Raw genomic sequence first — 17,710 nt, 5'->3', positions numbered from 1 at the left:
GACTCCTTTTAGCATAATTCTGCACAATCCCCACTGCTCTGGTCTATAGACTGCCCAGGTCCATTCATAGTATATCCTGATCTACACAGAAAATGGATCAGTGACCCTCCTCACACAGTGATTGGCTGGATGGGGATCTCAGTGCACTTCCTGTGTGTTTGGTAAGCAGCAGGGGGTGGAGTAATATATATAAAAAAATTTTTTTTTTTTTTTTTTTAAACCTGCCCATTTAGCTCTTTTAACTTTGTTTAATGTGCTGGAAACCCTCTTCAGCTTGTAAATAATTTCCATTTATAATATGTCTATTATTTATTTAGCATATATGTGCTGTTTTGATTATACTAAAGAGATTTGTTCTCTGAAGTCCACCAGCAGTGGAAAGTTCTAAAATAGATTTTCAGGGATGCCAAAAATAGACTGCTACAGTGAAAGCTTTTCAGCCTGAGAGTTTGCTACAATGGAGAGTAGTTCTATCCTTCTGGCCTTCACTAATATTTACGTGGCCATATTTGCCCTCTTCTGCTTCAAACTTTTGATTAAAGTGTCCCTGGCTCTGCTCACTCATTTCTACATTGTCCGGGGGAATCGAAAAGAAGCGGCTCGCATAGCAGAGGAGATCTACGGGATATCACAAGGTCTGTAAGTCATGTGCACTGGAGCTAGTTATGTACTTATTACATTTGGTATACTTGGGTGGATACATCGGCGTATATCAAAGACCTTTTACTAACTCAATGTTCTTGATATTTACTCCTTCAGTAAGTGATGAAAGCGCGGTCTGTATTTCTCAGGATTCAGTCTTGGCTACAATATCTGCCGTAGTTCTAGGCTATGACAGTCGCTTGTTTACCAAGATGTCACATCCTGTGTGATCTTGTTGCAGGAGGAAAGGAATGTGGTGTGAACCAGTCCCTGTCCGGTGGCTCCGGCAGTGAGACAAGTATCCCAGAATAATGCCAGAATAATATGCAATTACAGTATTTATATCTAATTTTATTCCACTATTAATCGATGCTCCAGATGCTACTAAACTACAATTTCCACTTCGTTTTGTGCCTACAGCTCCTATATAAGCCTATGTAGCTCGATGGTAACAGACTACATACTGTACAATCTGTAGTCTAACCTACTTTCTTCTAGCCGTTTGTCTCCTTCTTCTTGCTGACAATCTGTTGGCTAGTAAGAAACAGGACAGATGGAAAGGAATATGACTGCAGGCTCAGAATATGAAGACTTGTTTGTAGTCTGCTGCTATGGAGATAAATAGGACTGCATACAAGATTTGGGCATAAAATGGTTAGGCTTAAGTATTTAAATGTAGTTTTACCTTGGGTTTGTAGGCAGAGTCTGACTAAGTGTCCTGGGATTTGAGCCAGCATTTACCACCTGGGTCTCTCTGCACCCTCCCTCTGCTCTGTGTCTCTTGGGAAGCAGTGGTGTAACTACCAGGGTAGCAGCTGCCACAGGACCCAGGACATTAGGCGGCCGGCAGGCCCCTGTTGTGTGTTTTTTTTAAATACACTGACACCTGCTGGAGTAATCCCAGCAGGTATTGGGCCCTATTTACTTACCAATCCCCCCCCCCTCACGGCCACCTGCGCTTCCCCTTCTGAGGAAGCGCCACAGGCCCTCAAACCCCATAAACATTGCTATCATTATACTTGGGGTCTTTTCATATCCCCAGAGTATAACGGAGGCCCAGGGGAGTTGAGGAAACATAAAAAACACTGTTACTTCCCTTTCCTGCGCTCCAGCAGTCTGCTGACCTGTTTGGTGACGTCCCAGACGTCACGTGGGCCGGACTTGCATCATTATGTAACACTGGCCCGACTCACGTGACGTATGGTCACGTGTGCCGTAGCCAGGTAGAGGTAAGTAAAAGTATTTTTTATGTTTGTATCCTCCCTTGGCCATTATACTTTGGGGCCTGAAAAAAATAAAAATGTTCATAGCTGGTCCACAATAGCACATTGTACTGTGTGAAGGGCCTCTGTGGTGCATAATACTATGTGTGGGGGAAGGGGAGGGCATGCCAAATGTTTGTCTTGGGGCCCAGCCATTCCTAGTTATGCCACCGTATGGCGGCTTAGCAGATTTATGTTATTGTGGTAGTAGATCCACCCCCATAGTACTGGTAATACCAGTGTATAAAGAGAGGGGGCAGAGCAGTGCAGGCATGTATGGTGTAGTCATAGGATACATAGATGAATGACGGTTTCTGTAACTCCCATAGAAGTAAATGGAGAGCATAGCACATGTGCACGACCAGATCTTCATTCATTACTGAGCAGCAAACAAGCCATATAACAATGAACAAGACATTGCATATCGCATGTCCTCACATGGCGCCCACTGGAGCACTTCTTCTACTTTGAATTGTTGATCTGGGGGTCTTGGGTGTTGGACCCTGGCCAATCCAATATTAATAGCCCATATGAAGGTTAGGTCATCCATTTTTTTTAATCCCCTGAATCCCTTTTAGGCTACACTCAATGAGTTTCGGTTGCTGTTTTTTGCTGCAGGTTTTGCTGCATTTTATTTAACCAAAGGCAGTAGTGGATTCAGAAGTAGCAGGAAATATAAAGGACCGCAACGGATATTAAACTGTTGTACAGAATGGACACCAGATTAGTCACTGACTCTAATGTAAACACTATGATAGACTCTCTTCCATCATGTTTGTTTACTTTTGTAAGGGAAGATAGTCCTGCATCCATGTGTAGCTGGGATTAGCCAGAAGCCCACCCACTTTGCAGGTACTTTAAAACGCAGTGTTTATTGCCACAGCCAAAAACTGCGTCAAAACTGCTTGTAATTTTTTTTCTAATGCGTTTTTTACTACACCCCATCTGCACTGTAAATGCACCCTATGGCTGGAGACACACATGGAGTTCTTGCTGCGATTTGTGGAAAGGTCATCAGTATGGGGATGGAAAACCCCTTTCAATTTAATGGCTGTTGGCATACAGGTGAGGCTAGGTTCACATCTGCGTTGGGCTCTCCGTCATTCGGGTCCACCAGGGAACTGCTAAAATAGTGGTTACACACGGACATCGGTGGACCCTATTAACTGTAACGGAGTCCACTGGGTCCGTCGGTTTCAAATTGAAAGCAGCAGAGAGAAAAATCTTCCGCGCAGGATTTTTTTCCAGCGATTTTCAGCGGATTCTACACTCTGGCGCAGATGTGAGCTTAGCCTCACATGCACTGGAACGTGTTAGGCTGGGTTCACACGGTGCTCTTTGGCTGAAGAATAGCATGCAGTTTTTAATTGCAATAATGAGTATCATATATTACTATACATGTCACCCCTACAATAACAACCATTACAATGAAAACCCCTGGTGTACCGGCTGTTATCATACAGAGGAACTTCTTCAGCAAAATAAGCACTGTATGAACTGAGCCTTAGCCTAAGGCCCTATGTTGCGGAAATGTAGCTTTTTTTGTTGTTGTTGTTGCAGCAAGCACGTATACTTCTCCTTTCTGCTCAATCCACTCCTAGTTTGGGCTCAAAAAACCGCAACAAAAAAAGTTGCATTTCTGCAATGTGGGGCTTCAGCCTTAGAAACATTAGGTCCAATTCTTATAGCACAAAAAAACTGTTAACCCTTTCTCAATTGCCATCAGCTGCGGCTTCCTCCAGTTGTGATCCTCTGCAGTATCTAAGGTCTAAAGTGTATTTAATCCACAAATCCACTGTCCAGAAATATCCTTGTTCCCATGCGCACCCTATACCACGTTCCTCCAGGTGCATTTATGTATATACTCCAATATCTGCATTTCTGCATACGTCTTCATATTGTACACTGTGGAGCATAGGGTCATTGGCCCTTTAAGCAGGCACTTGTGGGCACAGATGAGATTTGATCCTGGCACTACTTAGAGGCGGTCTCCATTCTCCCACGTGATGTTTTGCTGTCAGAGTCTCCAGCAATGTTGTCTCTGCAAGCTCCAAACTGGCTCTCGACGCAGAGGTCTCAAAAAGACATGATTTCTGGGGAACGTCTTTACCCTGGGAACTACGAAATGCCCTTTATGGTAACCACATCTGCCACACGTTCCAGGGAGGTATGTCCATACTGTATAATGCAGCACCTGCCTGCTAGCAACGTCCACCTGATACCTGAGCAACAGGTCATGGCCATTATAAGGGTGTGGCTAGTATGAATATATATACATTGTATTATTAACCCTTGCATCTTGTCTCCCTATACATTATATTACTAACCCCTGCATCTCCCTATACATTGCACTAACTTACAAATCTGCCTTGTATATTTTTTTTGTTTTCTTATGTAGATTGTGAGCCTCATATAGGGATCACAATGTACTTTTTTTTCCCCCTATCAGTAGAAGTATCAGTACGTCTTTGTAGAATGGGAGGAAATCCACGCAAACACGGGGAGAATATACAAACTCCTTGCAGATGTTGCTCCTGGCGAGATTCGAACCCAGGACTCCTGCGTTGAAAGGCTTCAGTGCTAACCACTGTGTTGCCCCGTAAATCTGCCTTGTATAATATATCAGGTTCTACTAACTTCACTGTAAACATTTTGTGAATTATATTAACTCTTAACCCCTTAATATCACACATGTCTGTACTATCTTTAATTCATACTCCCTATATTATTGTATTAAACCCCTAAAGATGTAAGTGGCAATAATCTTGTTTCTGAAATGAGCTCATTTGCATATTGAAGAAAGCAGCGATACATCAGCAATAGAGGCATGGATTCACAAGGGGAATACACTAATTCATTCTGGTGACCCAAACCTATATATCCACCAGGCTGGGTTCTGGTGACAGTCTCCCTTTAAGGGAGCCTTCACATGGAGTTACGCTCCGCTCATTCTGAACGTAAAAATTCATTCAGAATGAGCGCATAAAAAGCAGCTCTCGTTGACTTGAATGGGTGCCGGCATACGTGCGCTACCCATTGAAATCAATGGGAGGCTTTTTTCCCTATTGCTTTCAATGTGATACGCGTGTATGCCGGCAGCCATTCAATTCAACGGGAGCTGGTTTTTATGCACTCATTCTGCACGACTTTTTGCGTTCAGAATGAGCGCAGCATAACTCCGTGTGAAAGCTCCCTAAAGAGGACGTTTCATGTCCTCATGCATATGCAGTTTGCAACATAGGCGGTAACAGAGTGTAAATCACACCCCAACACAGTCCACGCACTCCAAATACACACTGCCACCACTACTGAACTAGGACTGGGCTCAGTGGAAATCCTCCTCACATATGCGCACATCAGATGCAAACATCCTCTAAGGCCAGGGCCCAACGTGGGCTAAATGTAGCGATTTGGCCGCGGTGTTTTACAATACCTGCAAAGTGGACATGATTCTGGCTAATTCCATTCACACATTGCAGAAAAAAATCTGCAGTGAAAATGCTGCAATATCAAAAAACGCTTGTTTTTTTTTTTTTGTAAAGCGCAACCTGTCAATTATACCTATTGAAACGTTGGCAATCTCCCTATAGGTATAACAGAAGCAGACAGTCCTCAGAGGAAAACTCTGTGGACTTTCTGTGAAAAGTGCTGTATGGAAAACCATGATGACTTTCGGCCGTGGTTTTTGGCTGCAGCATGCTACGTGGGGCCTCAGGGTAAGTTCACACAGAGTTTTTTTGGTAGGATTTTGAGTCCGTATCCGCCTCAAAATCCTGACCAAAAAGACGGCTCACACTGAAATCAATGGGAGCCACTCAGGAGTGAGGTGCTCATTCTTCAGGCCGTTTCGACTAGCGATTCGGCCTCAAGACAGTCCCTCCTCCGGACCAGGCCCATTCATTGGGCCTAGTCCGCAGCGGAGTGCGCGGCTGGATGTCGGTGCAGTGCACCAGCTTTAAGTCACAGCTACCAGGTTGTTTGGACTGGAACCTGAGTCAGCCTCCAGATATGGCCTCAAAATCCTGACCAAAAAGCCCCGTGTGAACTTACCCTTAGCCTACAAAGGTAATAGGTCTGATAGTGCCAATGAATGTAATTACTTAATATCCAAAGAGTTCAGTGCTGAGGTCCCTGTCCGGTCACCCCCTCCCCTTAGACATGACTGACTTTTGATATTGGCAACTAGCTGTAAGCCTAACTTGTCCATTGTAATAAAAATGGAAGGGCATCTGGTACTGTGATCGCAAGAAGTCAAAAGTCTCACCCTTGACCTGTTCCAGACATTACTTATAACACACATAGCAATGTAATAGCCTGAAGATACAGCATAAATGCTATATACACTAATGATATATACATGAACAATATCATACAGTAATGATATATACACTAGTGGGGCTTCTTTCAGTGGCACAGTATATAACCTGTATACCTATGCGGACCTGAAGGATGAACATGAGTGTGAACCTAACGTTAGTTGTAATCAGGTTACTAAGGCTAAGGTGAGTATTGTTTCTGCCATATGATATATAGAGTGAAGGACCTTTTATCATCTATGGTGAAATCATTTGTGTTTTCTTTGCTGTTGGTATTTTGCAGGTTCTTGGGCCGACAGATCTCCCTTACATGATGCTGCATTTCATGGAAGACTTCTGACTGTCAAAACATTGATTGCTCAGGTATAATATAGTATAGTATGACCCATCTCCTCTGCCATACAGTTATTCCACCTAAGGGCTCATTCCCACAATGTAATCTGTCATTCTGAGACGTATACACGTGTCAGAGTCATCGTTTCAAAAATCAATGGGTTCCGTTTAATGCGCGTAACACATTGAAGTCAATGGGATTTTGTTTTGAAGCGCTGACTCTGACACATGTATACGTGTCAGAATGAGCGCCGCGTACATCGTGGAACGAGCCCTAAGAAGGGGTTATCAGAAGTCACAGGATGAGAGCAATGGACATTTACAACGACAGACTGATGGGTGCCCCATTTGTGTCCGTTTCCATTAACTCTTATGTAAACAACATGACAAAGTTTACCTTAGTTCTTCTGCATGCTGCGATTTATAAAACCCATCGGCTTTTGAAGTCGCAGCATTTCCTCTGCAGTTTTTTTTTCTACAATATGTGAATGGGATTAGCCGGAATCCCATCCACTTTGCAGGGACTGTAATATGCAGCAATTTTTTTCAACCCCGAGCAAAACGCTGCATATTCGCAACATGGGACCCCAGCTTAAATGTGATTTTATTTAATCTCATTCTCTTGCAGTATGTTAATTTTACATGTGAAAATGCTGTGTTTTCCCATAGAAGTAAGTATATGGGGCAGGTAAAAATGCAAAAGGCAGTGGAAAAAATGTATGCGTTTTTACTGTTTAATTTTTTTTCTGCAGTATTTTCTAGCTGCAGATCACCAATTGGGGCCATAGCCTTGGGTGGAAGCCACACATTGTAGAAATGCAGAAACACAACAGAACATGCTGCATTTTGCAGTACCTGAAAAGTGAATGATTTACTAAAAAACACAGTATTTTCAAAAAACATGCACGTTAAATTTTACTTGCATTTTCCCCATCAACTTATAGACAAAAATGTAAACCACAGTGTAAAAAGTTTTTGCTGCGTCTATTCCCCAATTGCAGTTTGCTATGTGTGGCTTTAGCCTAAGTCAGCTTGGGTTTTCCTAATAGGCTATGTCTGTTCTTTTTGCAGGGATTTAATGTGAACATTTTGACAATAGACAGGATTTCTCCTCTTCATGAAGCATGTCTAGGAGGCCATGTGTCTTGTGCAAAGGTTTTACTGGAAAATGGGGCTCGCGTGAGTGTGATTATCCTGACAACTCAGTTTTCAGTACCAAAAGTGCTCACTAGATGGCATCATCTTTCTAATTTTGCACAGCCAGTGCATGACTGCCCATAGCAAAGCATAGGAATTATTTCTATTACCTGTAAATACAGATAAGTGTCCAGGATCTCACATTATGAATCCCACTATGGTTCAGTCATCTGTACAGTTAGATGTAACCTTGACCATAATTCTGATTCCTCTCCAGATAAACATTGTGACGGTCGATGGACTCACTCCTCTGTATAACGCCTGCAGCAGTGGAAGCGTAGCTTGTGTTAGCATGTTACTGGACCATGGCGCCAACCCAGAGCTGGAAATTCAACTTGCCTTTCCCCTTCACGAAGCCGTTGTAAGAGGTAACTCCCCTTCCTGTCATTTCTGGAAAAAGGGGACCAGCTGGGATGGGGTTGGGCCTTGACTAATCCTATTTGTATGTATGTACTTGTTATTCCTTTTTAGGAGTTTTACATGAATAAAATGTGTGAAAAAATGTTTTGCAACTTTCTGCCATACTTGATCTTTGAATACACCATCATATTCACTATATACAGTATGTTTGCTGTCGGTGAACAAGAATGTGTTTGGCCTCTATATATCTAGTCCTACTGTCAGCGGTAAATAGATACAGTTGTATCCAGTCTAGTCAATGCTTTGCAAATAACATGGAATACAGATACATTGTAAAACACTACAGCTAGGTTCACATTGAGGACTTTTTTTCTTTGATGCTTTGTTACAAAATGACTGACATGGGGGGTCCATGTGTAACCACTGTATGGGTGCATTCACACTACGGAACGCCAGCGTGTATCACAGCCGTACACGCCGGCGTTACAGCAGGGCTGCCGGACACTTCCCATTCATTTCTATGGGAGCCGGCATGCGAGCGCTCCCCATAGAAATGAATGGAAAAAAGCAGTCCATTCATTTCTATGGGGAACGCTCGCATGCCGGCTCCCATAGAAATGAATGGGAAGTGTCCGGCAGCCCTGCTGTAACGCCGGCGTGTACGGCTGTGATACACGCTGGCGTTCCGTAGTGTGAATGCACCCTAACAGTCTACCTCTCTGTAATTTGGGTCCCCAGACCGATCCAAGTAATGGAGAGCAAGCGCTTGTGTTAATTTAGTGTACCAGGGAGCTTCATGCAGCAGATGCTGAGGTATGGTGCTCCTAGATCATTGCCAGGTCTGAGGCAGAATGTGCGGCCCATTATATACACTGCAGCAAAGTTGTCCCCACTCACTGAAACTTTGACTCTGCCCATTTCCCATCCATTTCTCTTTATGCCCCCACACAGTATAACATCCCTACAGTCACCTTGACATGGTATGATCCACATTCTCTCTACTAGTGCCCCCACAGCATAATGGCCCCCTCCAGTTGCCCCCACATTATAATGTCTCCCTTCTACTGCCCCAACAGTATAATGTCTCCCTCCAGTTGCATCCAAAATATAAGGTCTCCCTCCAGTTACACCCATAGTATAATGCCTCCCTCCAGGTGCCCCTACAGTATAATATCTCCCTCCTGATGCCCCCACAGTATACATTCTCCTTCCTGCTGCTCCTTAGTGTGGTTAGGGTAATCTGTGGGGCTCCTTATGGGCACATGGAAGCTGCAATCTCAATACTGATGCCAGTGCTTATGGGCCCCCTAAGGCTCCTGAGCCCCGATGCGACTGCACACTCTGCACCCCCTCAAGTTACTCTTCTGCTTATCCCATCTGCACGTAAGAAGTAATGTATGGCAGGCTGTGTAATGACAAGATAGAACCTGCAGGTGGCACTACATGACTTGTCTTCTCCAGTGTTTGCCATGATAAGTGGCCACTGTGACGGCAATAATTGAATAATAAATTATTACATTAAACTATTATATTGGCAGCTCTCATGGACAAATATTTATTTACTCTGTTAGATCACATAAAACCTAACACGTTTTTATTTAAAATCATTAAAAAAAAGGTATGTTGCTTAGTTATGACAATTACAAATTAAAATTTTAGCCTGAACAACCCCATGTAAAGGAGTCCAAGTGATAAGACAAAGTAAATGAATATTTAATCCTGGGGCGACCACGTCAAGGTAAAACTCATAGAACTAACTAACCTGCATTTTTGCATTTAGTTCATAGAAACTACCAAATAGATCAGATTTATATTTTATTATGTAAGTATTATTTCATGTAAATGTCTATTTGCATCGTCTCATAGAGAAACCTAAAAATAGTGGACACTGCCCGACTTAGTTGTCTAATTCTGGGACTTACTGGAGAGCAGTTTGGTCATTGGCACTAGAGGTGAATGGTTTGGGGCCGGCTGGTAACGTATTTGTGTTAAGTTTGTTCCCTAAGTTTATTAACTCCAGTTTTGTGTTTTGAGCAGAATCTACAGTACATGGTGTGATCACCCAGTCTATGTTTCCTCTTCACAGGTCACAGGGAATGTGCCGAAATGTTAATAGCTTATGGAGCAGACATTGAGAAAGAACTGCAGAACAGGGGGACCCCTCTTTATTTAGCCTGTGCCCATCAGAAAACAGACTGCGTCAGGAGACTCCTGGAGTTAGGTAACCATGATTGTGATGAAATCCATACGTTCACAATACAGTCATTATATTCATAGGGCGGCTCAGTGGTTAGCACTGGTGCCTCGTAGCACTGGAGTCCTGGGTTTGAATCTGACCAAGGACAATGTCTGCAAGGAGTTTGTGTGTTCTCCTTTACTTCCGTTGGTTTCCTCCGGGTACTCTGGTTTCCTCCCACACTCCAAAGACATACCCATAGAGGATTTAGATTGTGAGTCCTATATGAAACAGTGATTGACAACATCTGTAAAGCACTATGGAATATGTTGATGCTACAAGTAAGAAAAATAGATAATATATATTAATATTTGTACATTTTTTCTACATTTGACGATTGTACCCATAGTAGCATGCATTTAGCTATCATTTTGTGATAAGAGAGGTGAATGATTAAAGTTAGAATACGGACTTGTATACCATAAGGATCGCACCTTACTGCTACACCAGGGAGATTATCAGTGCTACTGCATCTATGTTATAGTACTGTGCAAAAGATTTAAGCAGGCATGGAAAAAATGCTACAAAATAAGAATTTAATTTTAAGAATTTAGTTTTCAAAAGTAGAAGAATTGACAAAATGCAAACAAAAGTGAACAAAAGAGAAATCTGAATCCCATCAATATTTGGTATGACCTTTGCCCTGCAGAGGAGGAGTCCTGGAAGAAATGATATGACCCCCACAGAGCCCTGATCTCAGCATCATCCAGTCTGTCTGGGGTTACATGAAGAGACAGAAGGATTGGAGCAAGCCTACATCCACAGAAGATCTGTGCTTAGTTCTCCAAGAAGGCAGGAGAACTTTCTTCAAAAACTGTACCGAAAAGAATTGATGAAAGGCAAAGGGCGAAGGTCACACCAAATATTGATTTGATGTAGATTTGTTTTTAGTTCCTGCAGTTTATGTTGATAATTGACAGACATTAGCACGGTACTGTTGTCATGATGCACAAACCTAGGGGTGTACCCAGGATTTCGTATAGGCATAGTTCTCCCCCCAAAGGCATGACCAAACACCATCGGTCCCCCCCCCCCCCCCCCATATTCTGGTTGGGCTGCAATGATCATAAAGGGTAGGGGTAGTAGCACAGAAGGATGGGGGGAGGGGTATAGAACCATGCCACTGGTGTCCTGATAATAATATGGTAGTGGAAGACCGGGGTCAGCAAGGGATAGTTTAAACCATGAAACCATCCCCTAATATATTCCCACACATAAATCCTGTGTTATCCTAATCCAGAGGAAAAGCAATTCCTATCGGGTACTTGCAAATTGTTATTATTTTAGGAAAATAAAGTCTGCTGAGATAAAGCGTACATCTATACTACAGAAAGACTTTCAAACTTTGTTGGAAGGGAATCTGTCACCAGCAGCCAAAATATAAAATATACATTGCTAAGATCTCCATCTCCTCCAGCTAGTAATAATGCAATGGCAAAATGAAAAGTATAAAATTGGTTAAGCTCACAATCCTTTACCGTACAGTAAGTAGGCATAGCCCCAAAAGAAGGTCTTCTCTATTCTAGCTTTCCATAGGGGTCACCACGTCTTTTTGCACATTTTATCTCATTTATCTATCATGGAAAAAACTTTTTAAATAAATCACATGTTCGAGGTTCGATATTCGTTTCGAGTAGCCCCTCAATATTTGACTACTCGAATCGAATATCGAACCCTATTATAGTCTATGGGGGGAAAATGCTCATTTCAGGGGTAGGCAACGTTCGATCAAATTACACTTACCAAGTCCACGAGTGAGGGTCGGGCTGGATCCTCCGAGAAGTCTTCTCCGTGCAGCGTCCCCGCGGCATCTTCCGGCTCTTCATTCACTCTGCCAGGCATCGGGCCTGGGCAGAGCCGACTGCGCATGTCCGCACTATAAGCGGACATGCGCAGTCGGCTCTGCCCAGGCCCGATGCCTGGCAGAGTGAATGAAGAGCCAGAAGACGCTGCGGGGAAGCTGCACAGAGAAGACTTCTAAAGGTAGGAGAAGAACCAGTGTTGATTGGCCGACTGTATAGCATTCGGCCAATCAATGCTGGTTCTGCATCGAACTTTTACATTCGAATAGCGAGTGGTACTCGATCGAGTACGAGTATTTCAAATACCGTAGTATTCGATCGAATACCTACTCGATCGAGTACTACTCGCTCATCTCTAGTAATAATTTTTTTTTTTTTTTTTACTGCAGGTGCAAATGTGAACCATGGTAAGCAGCGGGACTCTCCGCTACATGCTGCCGCCCGAGGAACAAGCGAAGACATTGTCAAACTACTTATTGATTATGGAGCGAATGTCAAGTATAAAAACATGGAAGGCAAATACCCCATCGAACTATCACTACCCCGGAGTCCAGTAGAGCGGGCCCTTCTGGTGGCTGAGGGTAATGTTTCAGATTTATGCCATCCTTATGTCACTCATATGTACAGGTTTTTCTTAATTCAAAGTTTTATTGAGATGTTATCAAACAATTTACAGAAAAAAGAGAAAAAGAGTAAGAAGTGGCGGTAATTGTCGTAACTGTCAAGGACGGGGGAAAGGGGGAGATAAGAACAAGAGGCAAATGGCTCTGACAACAGAGCAACACAGATCAATATATACTGTAATAATGGGGGGCACCTCAGATATGGAGAAATCTAAGGAGGCTTCAAAGAGGGGAACAGCGAGGTATGTATGCAAAGGTGGGAGCTAGGAAAAAGGACGTAGAGAGAAAAGTAGTGTGGGGAAGGGAAAGGATAGGTAAATCGAATATGTCAGACTCAGGAGCGAGGAATAAAGAAGGAAGTCTGGAAGGTGGCAGAGTAGACGAAGGTATTCCAGGGGAGAAGTTTTTTGGTGAGCTGTCATCTGACATTGTGCCAGAAAGGGTGTAAGCGGGGGGCAGTTCCACCGGACGTGTAGCAGTGTAGCGTGACCAGAGGAGCATCTCCAGCATAGATCCAGGGTAGAGGGAATGACCTCAAGAACGACAGAAGCGACTCTGTACTAGTGGGAGAGGATTTTATAGTCTCCTGAGCTCTGCAAGAGATAGAAGATTTGCGACATGACTGGAAAGTGGAGAGCCAAATGTCTGGAGGAAAGGTAACCCCAAGGTCCCTGTCCCAGCCCGCAGTAAATGATGATAGCAGCACAGTGGTGGCGGCCATTTTTTTCCGACACACAAGCATACTCTTAGAGGCAAAACCTTCTGCATCGTACTAAGTAAGTACATGAAGCTGTCAGGGCAGGTCCCCTGAAAATTTTTTAGGTATATTTTTGACCTATTCCTAAAGAGCTCCTTTAAAGGGGTAAATTTGTAAATGGCAGGACCCATTTTGTTGTGTGTAATGCCCCTTTTACTTGACATGACCAGCACATAACATACCCATGTCACCTCATAATATGACCAAGAGCCTGGTGGATGTGAGAGTAGGAACATTGTGCTGGGCCTGGGAGATTTGCCCTCTCTTTCACGACTCTTGAAGGTCCCTTTTGTTTTTGCAGGAGCCTCCTGGATGTTCCTAGAGAGATGACAAGTATGGACATATGTGCTCTGATATCTTATTACATGCTAGAAAGGATATTATTAAGAGCTTAATTCTACCAGCAGAACAGTCTTGTACGGATTAAGCCTCCAATAATAATACGTTATTAATAATGCATTGTACATTGCAGCTTCAGAAGTCACAGGTTATTATAGATCCCTTATATAATGAATGTCAAATACATCTATAGGGACTATTATAGTTACACTATTAATGTGTAATAAGTAAATCTAGGCATGAAGTAATGACATTTCTATATAAGATCATTACATACTGTAAGTATACTGTATGAATAAAGCTCCTTGTGTTACATAATGCTTATTAAGAAGTAATTCTAGATTTCCTAAACTCTTTGTTATATTCCGTCCCCAGGTCCCGCTTCATTGGCTCAATTATGTCGTCTTAGTATTCGGAAAACTTTGGGATCGTCCTGTCTTCAAGTGGTTCCCAGGCTCCAGTTACCGAATAGATTAATACAATTTTTGTTATACCGGTAGAGGTTCCAGTAACTACACCAGTATTTTCTGAGCTCAGCTATGATACAAAGACATGGTTTATCAGTGCAACAAACTCAAAAGTTCGCTGGCACATTCTGAAAACATACTTCATTGTGCTTATATGATAGCATCTTTTAGTAAGCACAAAAGTGATATACATAGCTGTTCTGTTATATGATGTGTCCATGCACTGCAAATTTAGACAGAAAATCTGCAGCATTTTCATTACATGTGATTGTATCTGTGCCTGCTTGCAGGGCTAGATTATAAGAAGAGGTAAGGTACCATGCACACAGGGAATATGGGCCAGAAAATCCGGATCATACGATGGCCATCTTGAACTCAATCGGAAGGACTGGACTCTTTGCATCATTGTTATCTATAATTCTAGGAGTCCCTGTCTCCTAGTGGTTATACTGTATATAATAAATATATATATATATATATATATATATATATATATATATATATATATTATAGGAAAGTGAAAGCATGACAGCTTGAGACTCCCAGCATCATAGATCACCATGATGCAAGCAGTCACAGTCTCATGACTGGGTTGGGGTCAAGAAATCAGGCTTGCATACAAACCAGATGTTCTAACCAGGATTCCCCTGTGTGCACGGGGACTAATAGGTCACTAGTCCCAAGACACGCTCAAATGTAACATATACAAGGCTAACTAGGGGCAGATCCAGTGGTTATGGCTTTTATGAATTGAATGGTCTATGTTTAGGATAGACCACCAATATTAGATTGGTGGGGGTCTAATTATTTCCAATCACACTGATCAGCTGCTTAAAGGGGGTCCTAACTCTTGATCAAGCATGGTTTGCATCAGGTTTGGCACCATTCGTACAATTTTTAGTAGCAGTTGTTCTAGGTGTTACAGCATTGTCATTTCACTTTGCAGACAATGAAAGGATGTAGTGGCGGTGAGAGTCAGACTGCCCTTAAACACATTAGATCATCAACCTTGATTCAGCGCTGTCCTCTTGGTGAATGTTAGATCTTCTCTATTAGGCTGAGGTTATACAGAGGAAATGGGAAGATTGTCAGAACATTAAAAGTCGTGGGATGAAAGATTGCCATGTCTCCCTGCAACTCCACTAAAGTAATTGAATGTTGCATGGCCACATAGGGCTTCTTGCGACTGTCACTTGTAGTTGCAAAAAAAAAAAAAGAACACTGTTCGTGGTCAAAACATCCCCCAGGTTGCAACGTGACTCTATTCATTTACATTTGTGAAAGAGTTGCAGGGCGACAGTAATATTTGATCACGGACAAAAGTCTCTGTGTATTCCTAGCCTAACAATGTTCTCAACTGAGACTCATGGCCATAGCCACTGACTAGCCAAACACTATTTAATGCCCCATACAGATAACTGAATGTGCTTAAGTTACCTATCTAGGTAATAAGATCAGGAGGCCCATTTACTGCATGTCATTATGAAAATCAGTTTGGGCCTGGACAACCCCTTTAACTCAGAGTTCCTTAACAGTCTTTATAAAATGGGTTCTATAAACAGGACAACCTCTTTAATATAATATTGACATTCTGCCAAATTTTTAGCTTATATTTATCTAAGTGCACCAATAACTAGCCCATAGCCTCCAGCTGGTTACTACAGAGCTAGGTGGTTCTAGCTAATGTTAATATCTAAGTCTATAAACTAGATATACACACACACTGTACGTTTTCATGCAAATCTAGGATTATCATTTCACAAAGATCGCTTGTCCTGCACGGGTGCACCTGAGGATATCACAAATCACATGTGATCCTCCCATAGCCTTGAATTTTAATGTTTGTTCAGCTAACATTGTGGAGTCCAGACATAAAACTTGCCATATTGTTCAGAGATAACTGTTTAGTAAATATTTCAATGTTGCGGTATTACGTTATGTCAGACGGGTCTGCTCTCCTTCCGGCTTCAACACTTCCCATTTTTACACGTTCTGGCCATGGTGTTATGTTTTTGTTCATTTCTGTTCACATCCTGATGACAGAGTTCTGCAATTTCTCAATCTTTTTTTGTTTTTTGCATGCCCCCTCCCTGTTAGTTGTGTAGTATTTTTATCCTATTGGTTGTTTGCAAAATGCTATTCCTCCTGACCCAAGCATGAGTGTGTTCCCAATACAGAGAGGGGAGTAGGCCACTGCTAGATACCACTGGTGGCAGCTTATTGTCCTTAGAAAACAATGGATCAGACCTATTGAACTCCAACAGCCCGATCCTTCCAACATCTGACACTGTGAGTTAGGATACCATCATACACATTAGTTAGTGACTCTCCCCAAAATCAGTGGGTTTGCCCAATATCGATGTCTATAGCTTAATAGGAATAGAACATGCCTCAGATCAACTTGGGCCTTCTTAAGTCCACTGAACTGTTCCTAGATTTGACCGGTGCTGATACATCTTAAGCCATACCCTTATGACCCTTATGTAGGGGCGTATTTGGATTTTTCTGAGGGAGAGGAGTTGGGAGTAAAGTGGATAAGCTCCCCACACAGCATAGTGTCCACTATACTATAACACACTCCTTTGTGTCCCCATACAGTATATTGCCTCCTTGGGGTGCTCACATACAGTATAATGCTACCGTCATAGTATAATGTAAATTATGTAAATCCGCCACTTTGTACTACTCTGCAACAGCTCAGTAGAACATTGTACTTGGTGTTTAAAGCATAACTAAATTTTTTGACAACTTTTGATTTTCTGGCAATATTTGTGTCATAAATTTTGTAATATACTTTATTAACAAATTTTGGCTCCTTTCTATGAAATCGTGCAGTTTTTTATTCTTTCCTTTTCTTCTGTATTTAGAGCAGTTCCTGCCTCTCACTGAATGTTACTGTGTTTGGAGTACAGGCTGTGTAATATGTAGAGAAAATGAGGGTAGGGGAGGGTCACTTCAAGCAATTATATCTCAAACCAGTGGTGTAACTAGGAATGGCGGGGCCCTGTGGAGAACTTTTGACATGGGGCCCCTCCCCCAACCGACGCCAAAGACCTCAACCAACTGACCCCTACCCCACCCCACCCACATTTCTGTGCACACTATAATGCCCCATAGTGGTCCCTGCACACAGTATTATGCCTCATAGTGGCCCCTGCACACAGTATTATTACCCATAGTAGCCCCTGCACACAGTATTATGCCCTATAGTGGTCCCAGCACACAGTATCATGACCCATAGTGGCCCCTGCACACAGTATTATGCATTATATTGGCCCCTGTACACAGTAGTATTCCCCATAGTGGACACCCATGAACAATTATTATACTCTGGGGTCTTTTAAGACCCCAGAGTATAATAATTGGAGACTGGGGA

The 17,710-nt window shown here is 42.6% G+C and overlaps 1 protein-coding gene across 1 annotated transcript; it reads left to right on the top strand.

The window, feature by feature from the left end:
- Nucleotides 1–419: 419 nt before the first annotated feature.
- Nucleotides 420–17,161, top strand: ASB11 (ankyrin repeat and SOCS box containing 11). The gene is made up of 7 exons (XM_075263660.1): nucleotides 420–635; nucleotides 6,504–6,583; nucleotides 7,625–7,732; nucleotides 7,968–8,118; nucleotides 10,197–10,331; nucleotides 12,538–12,729; nucleotides 14,243–17,161. The coding sequence occupies exons 1-7, from the start codon at nucleotides 458–460 to the stop codon at nucleotides 14,365–14,367; spliced, it is 969 nt and encodes a 322-aa protein (XP_075119761.1). The 5' UTR covers nucleotides 420–457; the 3' UTR covers nucleotides 14,368–17,161.
- The last annotated feature ends 549 nt before the right edge of the window (nucleotides 17,162–17,710 follow it).

Source organism: Leptodactylus fuscus, chromosome 2 (assembly GCF_031893055.1).
Source record: "Leptodactylus fuscus isolate aLepFus1 chromosome 2, aLepFus1.hap2, whole genome shotgun sequence".
In the NCBI taxonomy this organism is placed as follows: Eukaryota; Metazoa; Chordata; class Amphibia; order Anura; family Leptodactylidae; genus Leptodactylus; species Leptodactylus fuscus.
Note: the sequence above shows the minus strand (reverse complement) of the source record. Positions and strands in the feature narration are given on the sequence as shown.

Coding starts and splice junctions, on each gene's coding strand:
- ASB11 (XM_075263660.1), top strand. CDS start 458: ATGGAGAGTAGTTCTATCCTTCTGGCCTTCACTAATATTTACGTGGCC. Junction 6,584..7,624: donor TCAAAACATTGATTGCTCAG/GTATAATATAGT, acceptor TTCTTTTTGCAG/GGATTTAATGTGAACATTTT. Junction 8,119..10,196: donor TCACGAAGCCGTTGTAAGAG/GTAACTCCCCTT, acceptor TCCTCTTCACAG/GTCACAGGGAATGTGCCGAA.